The sequence below is a fragment of the Scyliorhinus torazame genome, chromosome 10 (genome assembly GCF_047496885.1).
Source record: "Scyliorhinus torazame isolate Kashiwa2021f chromosome 10, sScyTor2.1, whole genome shotgun sequence".
Classification (NCBI taxonomy): domain Eukaryota; kingdom Metazoa; phylum Chordata; class Chondrichthyes; order Carcharhiniformes; family Scyliorhinidae; genus Scyliorhinus; species Scyliorhinus torazame.
In genome coordinates this window covers 108,139,764-108,157,361 of record NC_092716.1, presented here as the reverse complement: position 1 = coordinate 108,157,361, position 17,598 = coordinate 108,139,764, and the positions used below count along the sequence as shown (strand labels likewise).

The 17,598-nt window shown below is 45.0% G+C and overlaps 1 protein-coding gene across 5 annotated transcripts in view; it reads right to left on the bottom strand.

Moving 5' to 3' along the window:
* Positions 1-17,598, bottom strand: part of LOC140430841 (RNA-binding Raly-like protein) — a 2,211,286-nt gene that overhangs the window by 1,160,978 nt on the left and 1,032,710 nt on the right. For 4 of the 5 annotated variants that reach the window (XM_072518571.1, XM_072518572.1, XM_072518570.1 and 1 more), the window contains one exon: positions 15,601-15,873. The exons of the other annotated variant lie outside the window; for it this stretch is intronic. In XM_072518571.1, coding sequence (XP_072374672.1) covers positions 15,601-15,856 — 256 coding nt within the window. In that variant the 5' untranslated portion in view covers positions 15,857-15,873. The remainder of the gene's footprint in view (positions 1-15,600; positions 15,874-17,598) is intronic. 5 annotated transcript variants of the gene reach the window in all.

Here is a 17,598-nt window from a genome sequence, read left to right as displayed (position 1 = left end):
ATTTTATCAATCATGTCACACATGCCAAGTGATAGGGAAACCTCAAGCAGTGATAAAACCAACGCCCTTAATACCCCTTCCAGCATTTGAGGAACCTTTTACAAGGGTCCTAATTGATTGCATAGGACCGCTTCCTAAAACGAAAAGTGGGAATCAATATCTTTTGACTGTAATGGATGTGTCTACTAGGTTTCCATAGGCCATTCCAGTACGTAATATTACAGCTAAAAAGATTGTGGAGGAATTACTTAAATTCTTTACTAGATATGGACTATCCACAGAAGTACAATCGGATCAAGGATCAAATTTTTCTGCAAGGTTATGCAAAGAAGTTATGGATAGCTTAGGGATAAAACAATTTAAATCAACCGCGTACCATCCAGATTTGCAGGGAGCGTTAGAAAGGTGGCATCAGACATTAAAGACAATGTTGAGGGCTTATTGTCACGATTATCTAGAGGATTGAGATAAAGGAATTCCATTCGTAGACTGTTTGCAATTAGGGATGCACCTAATGAGTCAACCAAATTCAGTCCTTTTGAACTAATTTTTGGTCATGAGGTAAGAGGACCACTTAAATTGATTAAGGAAAAATTGATGAGTGAGATATCGGAAATGACATTCTTGGATTACGTGTCAAATTTTAGGGAATGATTAAATACAGCAGGTGAATTGGCTAGACAACATTTAAAAGTTGCACAAAATGTGATGAAACGGGTAGCGGACAAGAAATCCAAAGTTCGTAGTTTTGCCGTTGGAAATAAAGCTTTAGTGTTGTTACCAGTGGTAGGTGAACCTTTAAAAGCAAGGTTTTGTGGACCTTATCAGATTGAAAGTAAATTAAGTGAGGTGAATTATGTGGTACAAACGCCAGATAGAAGGAAGACTCACCGAGTGTGTCATGTGAATATGCTTAAAAGGTACTTTGAACGGGAAGGAGAGAAAAATGAGGAGGTTTTAATGATTCTAACTCAAAGTGACGAACCAAATCCAGATGACTGTGAACTTGACATACCTCAAATTAAATTGGAAAACGAGGATGTTCTTAAGAATTGGGATAAATTGTTGAGTTACCTTCCAGAGGAAAAACGAACTGACCTGAAAGAGTTATTTATATCACGTGGGCAATCTTGTAGAGATAAATTGGGAAGTACTAAAATGGCTATACATGGTATAGATGTGGGAAATGCTGTTCCAATCAAACAATATCCATACAGACTTAACCCTTTAAAATTGGCATAGGATAACAAAGAGATTGAGAGTATGCTTAAAAATGGCACAATTGAAGTGGGTTGCAGCCAATGGAGCTCACCCATAGTGATGGTACCAAAACCAGATGGTATCCAAATGTTGTCTGTGGACTATAGAAAGGTTAATGCAGTTACAAGAACGGACTCTTATCTTATCCCATGTTTGGAGGATTGCATTGAGAAAGTGGGGCAATCAGCTTTTATTTCCAAACTGGAATTACTTAAAGGTTATGGCAGGTACCTTTATCCGAAAGGGCGAAGGAGATTTTAGCTTTTGTGACTCCAGATGGTATATACCAATTCAAAGTTATGCCATTTGGCATGAAAAACGCCCCAGCCACATTTCAATGGTTAACTAACAAAGTTGTTTCAGGATTCCCCAATTGTGCGGTTATACATCGATGATCTGGTAATTTTCAGCCAGACATGGAAAGAATATTTAAAACATTTGATGGAGTTATTCGATCGACTTCAGGAGGCGGGTTTGGTGATAACCTAGCCAAAAGTGAATTTGGAAAAGCCCAAGTCACTTTCCTTGGCCATACAAACGGACAGGGTTGAATGGTCACGCCGGATGTGAAAGCAACAGTTATTGAGGAGTTTCCGATTCCCTCAAGACGAAGGGAAATAATGCGATTTCTTGGCATGAGTGGATTTGATCGAACATTTGTGAAAAATTGTAGCGTGGTTGCTCCACTGATAGACTTGATGAAGAAACGTCGACAATTTCAGTGGACAGCAGACTTTCAACAGGCATTTGACTGCCTGATAGCTGTGATAACCAATGCTCAGGGGCTGTTTAGCACAGGGCTAAATCGCTGGCTTTGAAAGCAGACCAAGGCAGGCCAACAGCACGGTTCATTTCCCATAACAGCCTCCCCGAACAGGTGCCGGAATGTGGCGACTAGGGGCTTTTCACAGTAACTTCATTTGAAGTCTACTTGTGACAATAAGCGATTTTCATTTCATTTTTCATTTCATGTGTTGGAGAATTACAAGGTACACTGTGATCAGATTGGACTAAAGTATCTGCCTTTAAAGAGAAATGCTGAGGCGTAGAGAAATGGAGGGATCGTGCAAGGTCCTTCTTGTTCAAAGAGACTGGCAATCGAGAAGGATTTCAGTTGGAAGAAGAAGAACCAAAAAAAAATGGACTATGTTATTGTACCTGTTTGCACGTGTTATTTTTTTGAAACAACAAAGTATATCTACTGTGTGCATTTCTTAAAGGATAGTGAAAACGTGAAAATTGAAACCATCTTGAAGTTGATGGTTTATTTTATTTTTCTTGTAGGGAGGTGTCATGTGAGAGTACCTTTAAGAAATGGGTGTTTAAGAAATGTACCTTTAAGAAATGGGTGTTTATCAGTGATGTCAGAGTGTGGGTGGAGCTGGGCTGTCTGTCAGCTTTTTAGTTTCATTTTAGGCTGTTTGCTGCAGGGTGTGTTTTAGTTTTGTTTTCAGTGTTGGGGCTGAAGTCAGACAAGCAACTGTACTGCTGTTCTCTCTGCCATGAAAAGGCTGGGCGGGATTCTCCGACCCCCCCACCAGGTCGGAGAATCGGCGGGGGGCGTCGCGAATCCCGCCCCCACCGGCTGCCATATTCTCCGGAGCTGGGGCTTTGGCGGGGGCGGGAATCGCACTGCGCCGGTCGGCGGCCGCTGGCAACAGCTCCCCCGGCGATTCTCCGGCCCACTATGGGCCGAGCGGCCGCCCGTTTACGGCGGGTCCCGCCGGCGTAAATCACAACAGGTCCTTACTGGTAGGACCTGGCTCCATGGGTGGCCTGCAGAGTCCTCGGGGAGGGGCGCAGGGGATCTGGCCCCGGAGGGTGCCGCCACGGTGGCCTGGCCCGCAATCGGGGCCCACCGATCCACGGGCGGGCCAGTACCGTGGGGGCACTCTTTCCCTCTGCCCCGGCCGCAGTCAACCTCCGCCATGGCAGAGAAGAACACCCCTGCGCATGCGCTGGGATGACGCCAGCACACGATGGCGCTCCGGCGCATGCGCTACCGCGCATACGCCAATTCGAACCGGCCAGCGGAGGCCCTTCGGCGCCACTTGACATGGCACCAAGCCCTTCCGCGCCAGCTGGCGCGGCGCCTTGAACTCCGGCACTGGCCGATCCCCTGAAGGTGCGGAGGATTCCGCACCTTTGGGGTGGCCCGACGTCGGAGTGGTTCACGCCATTCCTCGGCGTCGCAGTGGCCCGCCCCACCGGTTCGCGGAGAATCCAGCCCACTATCTCTTGATCATTTGGTGAATTCAGAATTATGAATGTTTTCAGCAGTGACTTTAACATGATGTGCTTCTGTTAAAGGTTATGTTTTTTGTAAGTCTTCTGGATGTTAAAAGGACATTGTAAGCATTACTTAGTGTTGTATTCTTTGGGGGTTGTATTCGAATTAATGGTTGCTAAGATGTTCATTGTATGTTTTAAAAAGGTTAACTTGAGTTCATAGAATAAACATTGTTTTGCTTTAAAAAATACTTTTCCATTTCTGCTGTACCACACCTGTAGAGTGGGCCATGTGCTCTCCATACCACAATCCATTAAAAGTTGTGGGTCAGGTGAACTCCTTGATACACTTTGGGGTTCTCTAAACCCTGGCCCATAACACATGCCAAGGTCACTTTGTTCCTCAGAACTTTCTAGTATTATGTCTCTCATTGAATATTTCCGTCTCAAATGTCTCCTTCCAAACTGTATCACCTCCCACTTTTCAGGGTTAAATTCCATCTGACACTTATCTTCCCATTTGACCATTCCGTCTACCTTCCTGTAACCCAATACACTCGACTCACTGTTAACCACCCGGTTAAACTTCATCTACAAACCAACTGATCCTACCCCCCACATAGTCATTTATGCCATTTATATAAATGACAAATAATAGGAGACCCAACACGGATCCCTGTGGTATGCCACTGGGCATTGGTTTCCGGTTACTACAGCAGCCATTTGTCAACACCCTCTGTCTCCTACAACTAAGCCAATTTTGAATCCATCTTATAAAATTACCCTGTATCCCTTGTGCGTTTACCTTCTTTATAAGTCTCCCATTTGGTACCTTGTCAAATTCTTTGCTGAAATCCATAAACTACATCAACTGTACTATCCTCATCTACACACCTGGTCACCGCCTCAAAAATGTAATCAAATGACCTCCCTCCAACAAAGCCATGCTGACTATCCCTGATCAAACCTTGCCTATCCAAGTGGAGATAGATACTCTCCTTCAGAATCTTCTCCAGTAGCTTCCCAACCACTGATGTGAATCTCACTGGTTTGTAGTTCCCTGCCTTGTCTCTACAATCCTTCTTAAATAGTGGAACCACAGTAGCTGTTCTCCAGTCCTCAGGCAGTCCCCCCCTCCCACCCATCCCCACCCCGTGGCCAGAGAGGAATCAAAAAATTGGGTCAGAGCCCCTGCAATCTCTTCCCTCACCTCCCATAGCAGCCTGGGACACAATTCATCCAGACCTGGAGTTTTGTCCATTTCCAATACCTTGTCACTCCCTGTGACAATTTGCTCAAGAACTTCACAGTCTCTCTCCCTGAGTTCCATACCTGCATTCTCATTCTCTTGGGTGAAGACAGATGTGAAGTATTTGTTCAACACGCTACCAATGTCCTCTGGCTCCACCCACAGATTGCCCCCTTGGTCCCTAATGGGCCCTATTCTTTCCCTGGTTATTCTCTTCCCGTTGATATACTTATAGAATAGCTTGGGATTTTCTCTACTTTTACCAGCCAGAGCTTTCTCATAGCCCCTCTTTGCGCTCCTAATTGCTTTCTTAAGCTCCATCCTGCACTTTCTGTAACTCCACTAATATTCCTCTGCTGATTTGCTCCCCTCTAACCTGCTAAAAACCACTCTTTTTCTTCCCATCGAACCCTGAATAAATCTGGTCATCCATGGTTCTCAGGACTTGTTACTCCTTCTTATCACCCTAGAGTGAACATGTTGAGCCTGTACCCTCCCCGTTTCCTTTTTGAATGCCCTCCACTGATCTTTTGTAGATTTCCCCACAAGTAACTCTTCCCAGTCTAACTTGGCCAGATTTTGCCTTATTTTACTAAAATCTGCTCCCCCCAATACAAAACGTTTTTTTGAAACTTGCCTATTTCTTTTTCCATAACAATCTTAAATTTTACTATGTTGTGGTCACTATTACTAAAATGCTCCCCTCAAAATGCAACATCTCAATCACCTGTCCAGCTTCATTCCCCAGAATTTGGTCCAGCACTGCACCCAATAGCCAGCCTCCACCACATGCTGGGTATTGGGGGGGGGGGGGGGGGCGGTGGAGGCATGGCGGCAAGGGTGGGTTTCACTTCGGTGCTGATCAGGGCACCCTTTAAGATGTGGAGTATGTTGAAGCAAGTGATCTGTGTATGTGGCCTTTTGACTCTATCAGGCCGTGCCCCACCTGAGTGATGGTGTACACCCGGCCCACTCATTTTGTTTACTCGGAGAGGTTCACATCTGGGGAGAAAATTGGTCTGTGCAGATGGAGAACTACACGCCGGTTTTCAATCTGAACCTGACACTGAAAAAATATTAAAAGATTACAATCCTTCAACTACATAATCCCCAATAAGTAAACAAACATTTAATTCAAGTGCTTAATTATTTGTAAAACATGTATTTGAATTCATTTTTTAAATTAATTTTTGAGTACCCAATTATTTTTTTTCCAATTAAGGGGCAATTTAGCGTGGCCAATCCACCGAACCTGCACATTTTGGGTTGTGGGGGTGAAACCCATGCAAACACAGGGAGAATGTGTAAACTCCACACGGACAGTGCCCAGAGTCGGAATTCGAACCCAGGTCCACAGCGCCGTAGGCCACCGTGCTGCCCTCTATTTGAGTTCATAACCCCACATCAAAGAATCCATAACTATTTGGAGCTGTCAATTAAACTGCAAAATGGAAGCTTGTGAAATCATTCATTTAACACTAACCCAGTAATGATAAACTTCAGGTTTATGTCAATAGGCAGAATGTAATATCAAGTAACCTTCTTTAACACGCCACGGGCTGGATTCTCCGTTGGCGGGATCCTCCGTTTCACTGGTGGCGCATTCACGGCCATGGATTTTCCGACGGCGTGGGGAGCCCACATTGGGAAACCCCATTGGCTGGCTGGCAGGATGGAGAATCCCGCTGCGGGCGGGGGCACGCTGCACCTGAAAACCAGTGCGGTGGGTTGGAGGATCCCGCCCCACATCTTTTTCAAAGATTTAAAGTGTCGGAGTTTTTAATGCCTTGACAGCTTGACAGCTGCTTTCGACAGTTCTTTTGGCAGTTCTAATAAGTTTATGCATCTTTTCCACACAGTTCTGTCCACTTTCAACAATTGTAAAGGGCACCTGTCCTCTCCCATAGGGCACATTACCTCTCCACAAATGTGTCCCAGGACAAAACACATAGGGGTGCCCAACCTCTTGAAAATGGAGCCTCATCTCCCCGAAGGACTCTGTAAAGTTAAGACCTGCTCCTACCAGGTCTGATCTGCGCATGTTGTGTTGCCCACGCCTGGGTAACAAAAATCAGACAAGTCTGGAGGCTGGACTTCTGGGTTTCGGCCTCCTCTGCCATTGTGAAAATCTAGGCCTGTGATTCAATTTCTATTTAATGTTGATTTTATGGAATTGTTCAAATTTCAGCACACAAACTGATAATTACCTCCATCGACCATAATTCTCTCAACAGTAGTCATCCTTCTATTCGGTCACCATCTCCTTCAATAGCCCTCTTTTCAAACAACAATCTAACACCCCTCTGAATCAATTTACATTCTCTGCTTCAAGAATGGTTGCCATGATGTGGAGATGCCGGCGTTGGACTGGGGTGAGCACAGTAAGAAGTCTTACAACACCAGGTTAAAGTCCAACAGGTTTGTTTCGATGTCACTAGCTTTCGGAGCGCTGCTCCTTCCTCAGGTGAATGAAACAATGTCCAGAAACATACATGATGTGGAGATGCCGGCGTTGGACTGGGGTGAGCATAGTACGAAGTCTTACAACACCAGGTTAAAGTCCAACAGGTTTGTTTCGATGTCACTAGCTTTTGGAGCGCTGCTCCTTCCTCAGATGAATGAAGAGGTCTGTTCCAGAAACACATATATAGACAAATTCAAAGATGCCAAACAATGCTAGGAATGCGACCATTAGCAGGTGATTAAATCCTTACAGATCCAGAGATGGGGTAACCCCAGGTTAAAGAGGTGTGAATTGTGTCAAGCCAGGACAGTTGGTAGGATTTCGCAGGCCAGATGGTGGGGGATGAATGTCGTTGGAACTGTCTATCGATGAGTCGAGTGCCATATCCCGTTCGTACGAGGGCATCTTTCAACGTCTGTAGATGTCTGTTACGCTCCTCCACGTCTGAGCAGATCCTGTGTATACGGAGCGCTTGTCCATAGGGGATGGCTTCTTTAATGTGTTTAGGGTGGAAGCTGGAGAAGTGGAGCATCGTGAGGTTATCCGTGGGTTTGCGGTAAAGTTTGTCCGTGGTTGAAGGTTGAAGAAACATACATATAGACAGATTCAAAGATGCCAGACAATGCTTGGAATGCGAGCATTAGCAGGTGATTAAATCTTTAAAGATCCAGAGATGGGGTAACCCCAGGTTAAAGAGGTGTGAATTGTGTCAAGCCAGGACAGTTGGTAGGATTTCGCAGGCCAGATGGTGGAGGATGAATGTAATGCAACATGAATCCCAGGTCCCGGTTGAGGCCGCACTTATGTGTGCGGAACTTGGCTATAAGCTTCTGCTCGGCGATTCTGCATTGTTGCGCGTCCTGAAGGCCGCCTTGGAGAACGCTTACCCGGAGATCAGAGGCTGAATGCCCTTGACTGCTGAAGTGTTCCCCGACTGGAAGGGAACATTCCTGCATGGTGATTGTCCGCGGGATGTCCGTTCATTCGTTGTCGCAGCGTCTGCATGGTTTTGCCAATGTACCACGCTTCGGGACATCCTTTCCTGCAGCGTATGAGGTAGACAACATTGGCCGAGTCGCACGAGTATGTCCCGCGTACCTGGTGGGTGGTGTTCTCACGTGTAATGGTGGTATGTCGATGATCTGGCAGAGATTGCCATGGCAGGGTTGTGTGGTGTCGTGGTCACTGTTCTGAAGGCTGGGTAGTTTGCTGCAAACAATAATGGTTAGCGATGGAAAATCCTTCACTTCAACCACCCGCTGTGTGAAGGAATTGTTCTCTAACCTTCCCTTTCATTTCTTTCATGAAATAAACGATTTTACTGATCAGCTCGTCATAACTCTTCATAATTCTGAAGACCCCCAAATGGGTCACCCTTTAACCTCCTGAGCTTGAGTGAAGAAAAACCCCTAACTCTTCAAGCCAAATCTGTAACAACCCGCCTCAAGTTACATTTGAAAAGAATCTACCACCTTTATGCAGTAGTCAACAACAAACACACATTTAATCTCTTGGTTTCACCTGTCAATTAGCCTTATGCTCCTGGCTGTCCTCTTCCCATTTGCTGAATCCTCTTGTATTTTGGTTCTCCAAATATAAATAGGTTTATGAGCCAGTGCATTTGATATGAATGTCAGATTTTAACAATATGAGCCCTGCGGAATAATGTCGCAGTTCTATTGTTAAAGTTGTATGCGACTGCATCGGACCTCTAAGCACAGATCCTGAAAGAGGAATAGCTTACGTGGGTTTGGCCTGTAGGAACTATTGGGAACATTGCGAGAGGAATAAATATGTACTCTATCCCACCCACCTCCCCCCTCAAAAAGGCCTAAGACTTTAGGCAGCAGTTATAATGCAGGCACGTGGCTGTAATTTTGGGGCCGAGTGAACCATGGTACAGTGCTAACTATCAACTTCCTCTTTGCTCAGACTCAACAGAACCTGAATACACGCTTGCACGAATTTGTGGCAGCATGCTCGTGAAATTTTCAAGCTGATAAAAAGGTAATAGAAACTTTGGCATGCTAACGGTGGGTCACTGGGGAACTTCATAATCGTTGCTTCACACCAGACTGCAGGTATGTGTTGCAATGCTATGCAGGGGCAGAGGCTGCCTCCTGAAGGTGATCTCACACTTCTTGCTAAAACCCAGCACCTGGCTTATATTAGTGGTATTGTTTTGTTACACACTCTAAACTTTAGCGTTCACTTCAAACTAGTAATTTAAGTGTTCTGCACAAAATTTTTGCATCTGATTATAATCAAAAGAAATATTGTGCCAATATTTGTGCCAGGAATCTAGTTTAATAAACCTGTAATACCAGTAGAGATTTCCTGATTCAAGTTCCCTGCAACTCTTGACTAAACACACGCCAATATTTTGGTTTGAACAGATTGTACTCCAGCTGGGTTTAACCATGTTTCCGTCTGGTATGGCAGGCTTCCTTATTTTGGAACGTGAATGAGAAATCAGTCACATTAAAAAAGACGAAACACAGAATAAATTAAAGTGGAATGGCAAAATAATTCTTGGTGCAGGCACAGGAAGATCGACATGGCCCCAGACTGAAAACACTGGTGACGTTGGAACTGGTCTTAATGTGCAGGAGCACAGATCCATTCTGACTCCATTATGTAACAACTGGTCATGACTGTCTTGAACTCCTAGAAAGTACATGTTGCTTGCTCGAATGACGGTGAGAATGCAGTCGACCACATCGGTACAATATTTATGTAGCAGCTTGACCTGCACAAAAACAGATCATGCGTTCATGTTTTATAATCATGTCATTTAAAAAAAATTCATTCATGGGATGTGGGTGTCGCTGGCTTGGCCAGCAGTTATTGGCCAACCCTAATTGCCTTTGAACTGAACTGAGTGGCTTGCTAGTTCATTTCAGAGGGCACTTGGGTGTCAACCACATTGCTGTGGGTCGGGAGTCACATGTAGGCCAGACCAGGTAAGGACTGCAGATTTCCTTCCCCAAAGGACATTAGCGAACAAGATGTGTTTCTACAACAATGGGCAATGGGTTCATTAGACTTTTAATTGCAGATATTCATTGAATGCAAATTTCACCATCTGTAGTGGTGCGAATTGCACCCTTGGTGCCCAGACTATTATCCTGGGATTTGAGATTACTAGTCCAGTGGCAATACCGCTGTGCCACCTCCTCCCCCAATATCGAGGCTCAAAACCATTTGAGCCTGAGCTGCAGGCTGTCCGTTGGTTGTTCTGATCAATTTGATGCTTTACTCTGGTGTTGACCAACGGCGATGATGAGTGGTTCTAGGAACTGTGAGGAGCTGATTAATCTTAGCTTTTTACATTGGCAGTTAGTGCCAAGCGGTATTAGAATCATAGAATCCCTATAGTGCAGAAGGAGGCCATCGATCTGCGCTGGCCTCCCAAAAGAGCAGCCTATTCCCCCGCCCTATCCCTGTAACCCCACCCAACCTTTGGACACAAAGGGACAATTTTGCATGGTTAATCGTAACCTGCACATCTTTAGACTGTGCGAGGAAATCGGATCACCAGAGGAAACCCAGGCAGACACTGGGAGAAAGTGGAAATTCCACACAGTCACCAACCAAGGTTGGAATCGAACCTGGGTCCCTGGTGCAGTGAGGCAGCAGTGCTAACCACTGTGCCACCGTGCCGGTAATTTTGCAGTGGCGCTGGTATCGGACTGAACTTGGGGAAGATGGTCATCCTTGCGGTCTGGGTGTAAGAGCATCAACCATTTGTTCTAAAGCCTGCCTGATTTTCATCCTGCCAAAATCAGTGAATATTTTGGCTCCCCCAAGCCACCATCACGTTACTGAACACGTTTACACGTTTTATTAAATTAGAAGAGTCGATGGTGGGGAAGGAAAAGTTGGTTATTGATAAAGGAGAACAGTGTCGGACTATGTGGAAAGAGCAGAGGAGCAGGACTAATTGGATTGCTTTCTTCAAAGAGCTGTCATGGACATAATTGGCCCCCCTGTAGGTGCTATAGGATCTTATGACCTTTTTTTAATGGTGTGCAAGGCAGTTCTGGGCAGTTCAACACATGGGAATCATCTCTACAAATCAACTAGTTAAAGGGATCATTTGAGTGACCGGCCAAATCCACCTCTATACCAAATGGTGCTGTAATTATTCTCGTAGACTAATTCACTGATATGGAGCTCTGCCTTGTGTTGTAGATCACATGCTGCTTTAGGGTATTGCATATCTTCATTCGTACAGTGGCACCTTGTTTGCAGGTGGATTAAACTGTAACTTTGCTAAATTATGGTAAACTTGTAACAGGTTAACCTGATAATGGATTTCACGGCCGCATGACTGAAGGCTCAATAAGTTTGACGTGCATGTATTACTGCCAGTGAAAATGGACAGAACTGGTCAATTCAGAAGGCAAAAATCTTTCGATAGCTCCTGAGCTCCCTCAGGCATCCATTCACTGTACAATATTCAGCCTTATAAAAACCACATCATGGATAAATATTGAATTGAAGTCACGGCTTTCTCCAGCCTCACTGATGTTTGGCACTGTGGCTCTTGACCCTTCAATGGGATAAAAGTTGGGACACAATGCAGCAGCTGAACACATGCATACACAAACCAAACAATTAATAAGTTCCCTGTCGAGGATGGTAGACCGGTGGAACAATCCTATTACTTTGTGCTTAATGCACAAGGCATGTGACCATTCAAAAAAATAATACATCACTGCGTCGGGTCAATACAAATGTTGAGGGGTACTGACTAAAGTCAGTTTTCACATCAATCACAAAACTGAAAGGACTTCCTCATCAGTGGCTGCTTTAGGCTCCAGAGTTACCAAGCTTTCTCCGCTGTTGCACAGGTCCATTATTTGCATCTCGAAGGGCTCATTGATCATTCAGCATCTGGGGCCTGTACATGACTCTTGCCAGGTTTCCAGGACCGAAGACCCATCACAACCCTTAAAGCTCTGTAGAATACCAGTGCCTCACATATCTGGCTTCTTAGCTACAATGACAAATGTGGAGGTGTTGTTCCTGGCACCTAAGGGACGTTTGCTCTCACAATGCACAGTGTTTAGCAGGAGGTTACAAATTAGTGTGTGGAAAGCTTGCTTTGCAAAGAGTGCAAACAAATAAGAGGAAGCAGCAACCATAAGGCATTAACTTGAGATTCTGGTGATAAATGAGACCGCATGCATAAATACATATTCCTGTAAACTTTTACAAACAGACAGTGATCTCAATTATGTTGCCAACTGGTGACATCTTTGAACTCATTTGACCAGATGCCAAAGTTATGGAAGCTGCAGCCCCCCCTCCCCCACTCCCCCCCCCCCCCCCCCCCCCCCCGCCAACCCAGTGCACTGGTGCTCAATGATAACAGATCGTGACTGAGGTCAGGTTGAAATTTCACCAAGATCAAAGCAAATTACTGTTGGAAATCAGAAATAAAAACACTTAAAGTGTTGGAAATGCTCATCAGGTCTGGCAGAACCTTTCCTAACAACTTTTAAGCAAGTGAAAAGGACGGGGGGGGGGGACGAAGGACAAAGTTTGTGATAGTGTGGAGGGTGAGAGGCATTGGGCAGGATTCTCCGGTCCCCCAGCCTCATGTTTCTCGACGGCGGGAGGTAGCACGCTCTTTGCTGCCAGCGGGATTCTCTGCTCCTGCCACTTGTCTGTGAGATTTCCCATTGAAGCCACCTCACTCTGCAGGGAAACCCACAATTTGGTTTATGCTGGTGGCGGGACCAGAGACTCCCACCGCTAGTGAATTCCCAGAGAATTCTGGCCAATAACTGAGAAATGATTCCATGGTACAATAGCCAAAGGGAATGGTAATGGCTGTGATAAAGGAACAAATGATTTGTGCAGACATCAAAACTCAACAGTGAGGAAATACTCAGTGGGTTTGGCAGCACCCTGGAGCTAAGTGCTTTCATTTCCTCTTTTTCTCAGCAGAAAGCACTTGACTTGTTTTGATGTGGTGAGGACCTGCAAATCATAGCTAAATAATTATAAACATTGTGGTTAGCTCCACAGCAGGGTACTTGAGATGCATTCAAGCATGAAGGGAAATGAAAACAAACAATCCAGATATCTGGCTGTCTGGAAGCTTTTACCCTGTCAGTTACAGTCTACTAAAAGCTATTTCTCTTTGAAAGTGAATAGAAGCCTCGCAGAGCAAAACTTTGCGGTGTGTGTTTTGGCTTTTGATGAAATGACAGCTGCTGCTTTCAATACTTCTTTCTGAGGCAGCAGGTGTGAGGGGTTTGTAAGTGAAAAAACAATGATTTTTCACGCTATTGTCTGCAGTGCTCTTTATCTTCCAGGCAGAGGTGATTAATGGGGGGCTCTGATGGGGGGTCTCTGAAGTGGGGGCCTCTGATATTGGGGTCACTGATGGGGTGTCTCTGATTTGGGGATCTGAAATGGGTCTCTGTTGGGCCTGCGGGGGGGGTTGATGGGAGCTGGAGGATGTGGTGGGCAGGATTTCCATTGCGGGGAGGAGGACCAACATCAAATCCTTACCCCTTTAATCCACCACGGGGTCCATCGCATCAGGGCCATGCTTGAAAATACTTGGGCCAATCCCACTTGATTCCGGACCGAGAGTGTCGGAGCATCACAGCGGGTGGAGAATCGGGTTTCCCACCCCTTTATCAGATGCAAATGGATTCAAATGGCTCATTTGCATCCTGCCCCTGCATGGGCGTGCTTGCTGTCATCAACAGCAGGAGATTGGTGCATTGGGTCAGGGTGCCAATTCCATGTTTTGCACGACAGATTAATTCTCCGCCAGATCAGGAACCTAACTACCAGTAGTGGCTGTAGAGCATCCACCCCTTTATTTCAGATTTCCAGCACCCACAGTATTTTGCTTTACCTTGAGGACTTGTCCAGAGTGGGTGTGAATGGTAGGACAGTGAACAACTGTGTCCAACAGCAATAAATGTGAAAAACAAGATTGGGGATCTGAGTTTACATTCTAAAATTGTTGAATGCAGACAGCTGTACCAATCGGAAGATGAGGTGCTGTTCTTCAATTTTGTGTTGTTTCTTCATTTGAACAATGCAGTATGCTGAGGTTGGAGATATCCATGTGAGAGCAAGATGGAAAATTAGAATGGCAAGCATGCTTGGGGCAGGATTATCTCCATCCTCGGCCTGCTACACTGTTCCAGTGAAGTTCTGCACAATTGTGAGCAGCACAGTAGCACAGTGGGTAGCACTGTTGCTTCACAGCTCCAGGATCCCAGGTTCGATTCCCAGCTTGGGGCACTGTCTGCGCGCAGTCAGCATGTTCTCCCCGTGTCTGCGTGGGTTTCCTCCTGGTGGTCCGGTTTCCTCCCACAAGTCCTGAAAGACGTGCTGTTCGGTAACTTGGACATTCTGAATTCTCCCTCTGTGTACCCGAACAGGCGCTGGAGTGTGGCGACTAGGGGCTTTTCACAGTAACTATATTGCAGTGTTAATGTAAGCCTACTTGTGACAATAAAGATTATAAAAATTTGGAGGAACAGCATCTCATCTTCCGATTCGGCACTTTAAAGCCTTCTGGACACCCACATTGTGTTTAACAACATCAGTCCGTAAACTCGGTCATGTTTTCTTTTGTTTTTAAACGCATTGGTTCATTATTCTCCATTCACACCCACTCTGAACAAATCCTTTGAGGTAAAATTTCCCGCCCCGCCCACCACAGGTATCATTGCGATCAGTGGGGAGGAGGATTGGGAGGGCGGGCAGGGGAATGGAAAATTTGACGGACTATAGAAAGATCTGTTGACCTCGAGGAGGAATTCCTGGTCTTGGAATGGGTGGGACCAGAAAATTTCCCCCTTTGTTTCTTCACGGCAATCATTTCCACTCCCTTTGCCTTTAGTCCCAATAAATCTTTTGACAGTTAATCTCTCCCGCCCTCCCCTATACCACAGACCTTTCATCCTTCCTCACCCCATCCTCTCTTTCACTTGTTTCCAATCTATTACATTGTCTCTTTTGCCCTGAAGAAAGGTCCTGAGAAACGTCCTCTCTCCACAGATGGTGCCAATCCTGCTTCTTATTTCCAGCATTTGCAGTTTTTATTCATGACTGAAGTCTCATTTGCCCAAAGTTTTTAATACCTATGCTCAGCAAATTGCTGGGTATTAACCTGATCTTAAATGTATGTGAGACAAAAGAAGTTGGTCGAAGAAGGGTGAGAAATGGTGCAAAGGAGGACAACATCCAACACAATGATTGAAAAGCAAGTCTACTGCTAATCCGAATATGAGTCACAGTCACATCACTGTTAATTCTCATCAACAGGGTACCTGCCAATCACATAAGACCAGAAGCTTTCATGTGAAAATGGTTTCTTTAATTCTCTCCTTCCACGTAGCTTTGTGTTATTACTCACCCAATGGCTGCCCAGCCACTATCCTGTTGTGTTCCCCCGCCACAGCTGCTCTGGCGTTCCGTTCAAACACGTACTGCACAAACGCGTATCCTTTGTGTACAGAGCACCCCACTATCTTGCCGTACTTGCCAAAGATGGCCTCCACATCTGCCTTCTTCACAATGGCTGTGTTTAGGTTACCAATGAAGACTCTGGAGTTGATGGACTTGGGGTCATTTTTATTGGTCACATTACTGGTCATTGACTTACTTGACATTTCCCTCTAGGAGGCACCTGCAAAAGTATAAACGAACGTTTACCTTTGAGTAAAGAATGATCGGTGCAGCTTGTTGAAAAGCTTTATTTATTTTTTTGCTTCTTTATGCATCTGCCTACTTGCTAATTAAGCCAAGGAATGGGATGATTGAAAATTGGAAATTTCTCCTTTAGACTCAGGGGATGACATTAATTTGTTGTCACCCTGTGGTACAGTGGCACTGATCACTACAGTACTAATGCTGACAGCCATGAAGGTGTATGATAAAGGTGTCAACCTGCACTCTGCTCATGCTGAAACCCAAGCTGTGCCATATAGAGGAATGCCAATTGGCGGTTATCGCAACTCCAGGTGGGGCTATGGGGAAACTGGCCATGTAGTCTAGACTGGACAATAAATGGGTGTAGGGGGGCATTGGGAAAGGCTTGAAAGGAGTCCATGAGCCCTCCAACCCAATTGCTTTCACCAAGTTATCAAAAAATTAAGATAAGCTGTTAAAAAATAGAGAAAACCTTAGGTAATATTTGTTTTCTTTTGTTTTCAGAGTATTTTATCAAAGGATAACTTGTAATCGTCCCTGAGGTAGTTAATGAACATTGTTCCACGTGTATTCTTGGCATCTATGACTGCTTCGGAGATTTTGGCCATATAAAATACAGAAATCCTTGACTGTTATCCTAACATCCCAAACCCAGCCCTGAATCCCACCTTCAGTAGGAACCATTTGTCACTCTTGGACAATACCACCTCAGGCTTTCCATGCAATATGCTGCTAATATTGGCCCAATTGGCTAAGCAATAATGAGGGTAAGAAAAATAAGCATGGCTTTCAGTTCATTAATAATGTCCTCAGTGTGGATTGAAAAGTCTGGTAGGAACTTGGAAATATTCAAACAATTTTGCATGAATGCTTTGAAATATGAAACTGGAAGAGCATACTCCTCTAAATTCAGGAGGGTGTTTAAATCAGTGTTAAAAATAAAGATTAGTGATTCAACAACAACTTGTGTTTAAACAGCACCTAGTAAAATACCCCAAGGCACTTCACAGGAATCCTTTCCAACAAGATTTAACACCCAGACACTTGAACAATTGGTGACAAAAGGCTTGGTCAATGGGATAGGTTTTAAGGATCATTATAAGGGAGCGAGGGGATGGAAGTGGAGATGTTTAGGAAAGGAATTTCAGAACTTAGTGTGGCTGATAGAATGGCTGCTAATGGTGGAGCAATTAAACTCGGGGATGCTTAAGAGGCCAGAATTGGGGGAGTGCAGAGATCTCAAAGGGTTGCATGGCTAGAGGAGATTATAGGGAGGGGGAGAGGCCATGGATGAATCTGAAACTGGAATGAGGATTCCAACACATACATGGAGCAGGAGCCAATGCATGAGCATAGGGATATTGGGCGAATGGGATGTGTTTCAACATATCAGCATATCAGGAAACTGCGTTGCAGGATACTTGCACATGGCAATTAAGATGCAGCTAAGAACAAATATTTTCAGCTTATCTTGATCACCCGCTTGGCATCATAAGGTTCTGCTCCACTGGCGTTATGAATAACCAGAGTAATTTGTCAACTACATTCAGAACATCAGTCAAATAGCTGTCACGTAAAGGGACAACTTTGTATAACACGTCAGCTTGAACAAGATAACAAGATAAGTGGTCAACTGTGAAAGAACATCAAGTGTTGTCCCTAACATCTCCCTTAATTAGGGCTTTGGGTCAGTTCAGTGGAA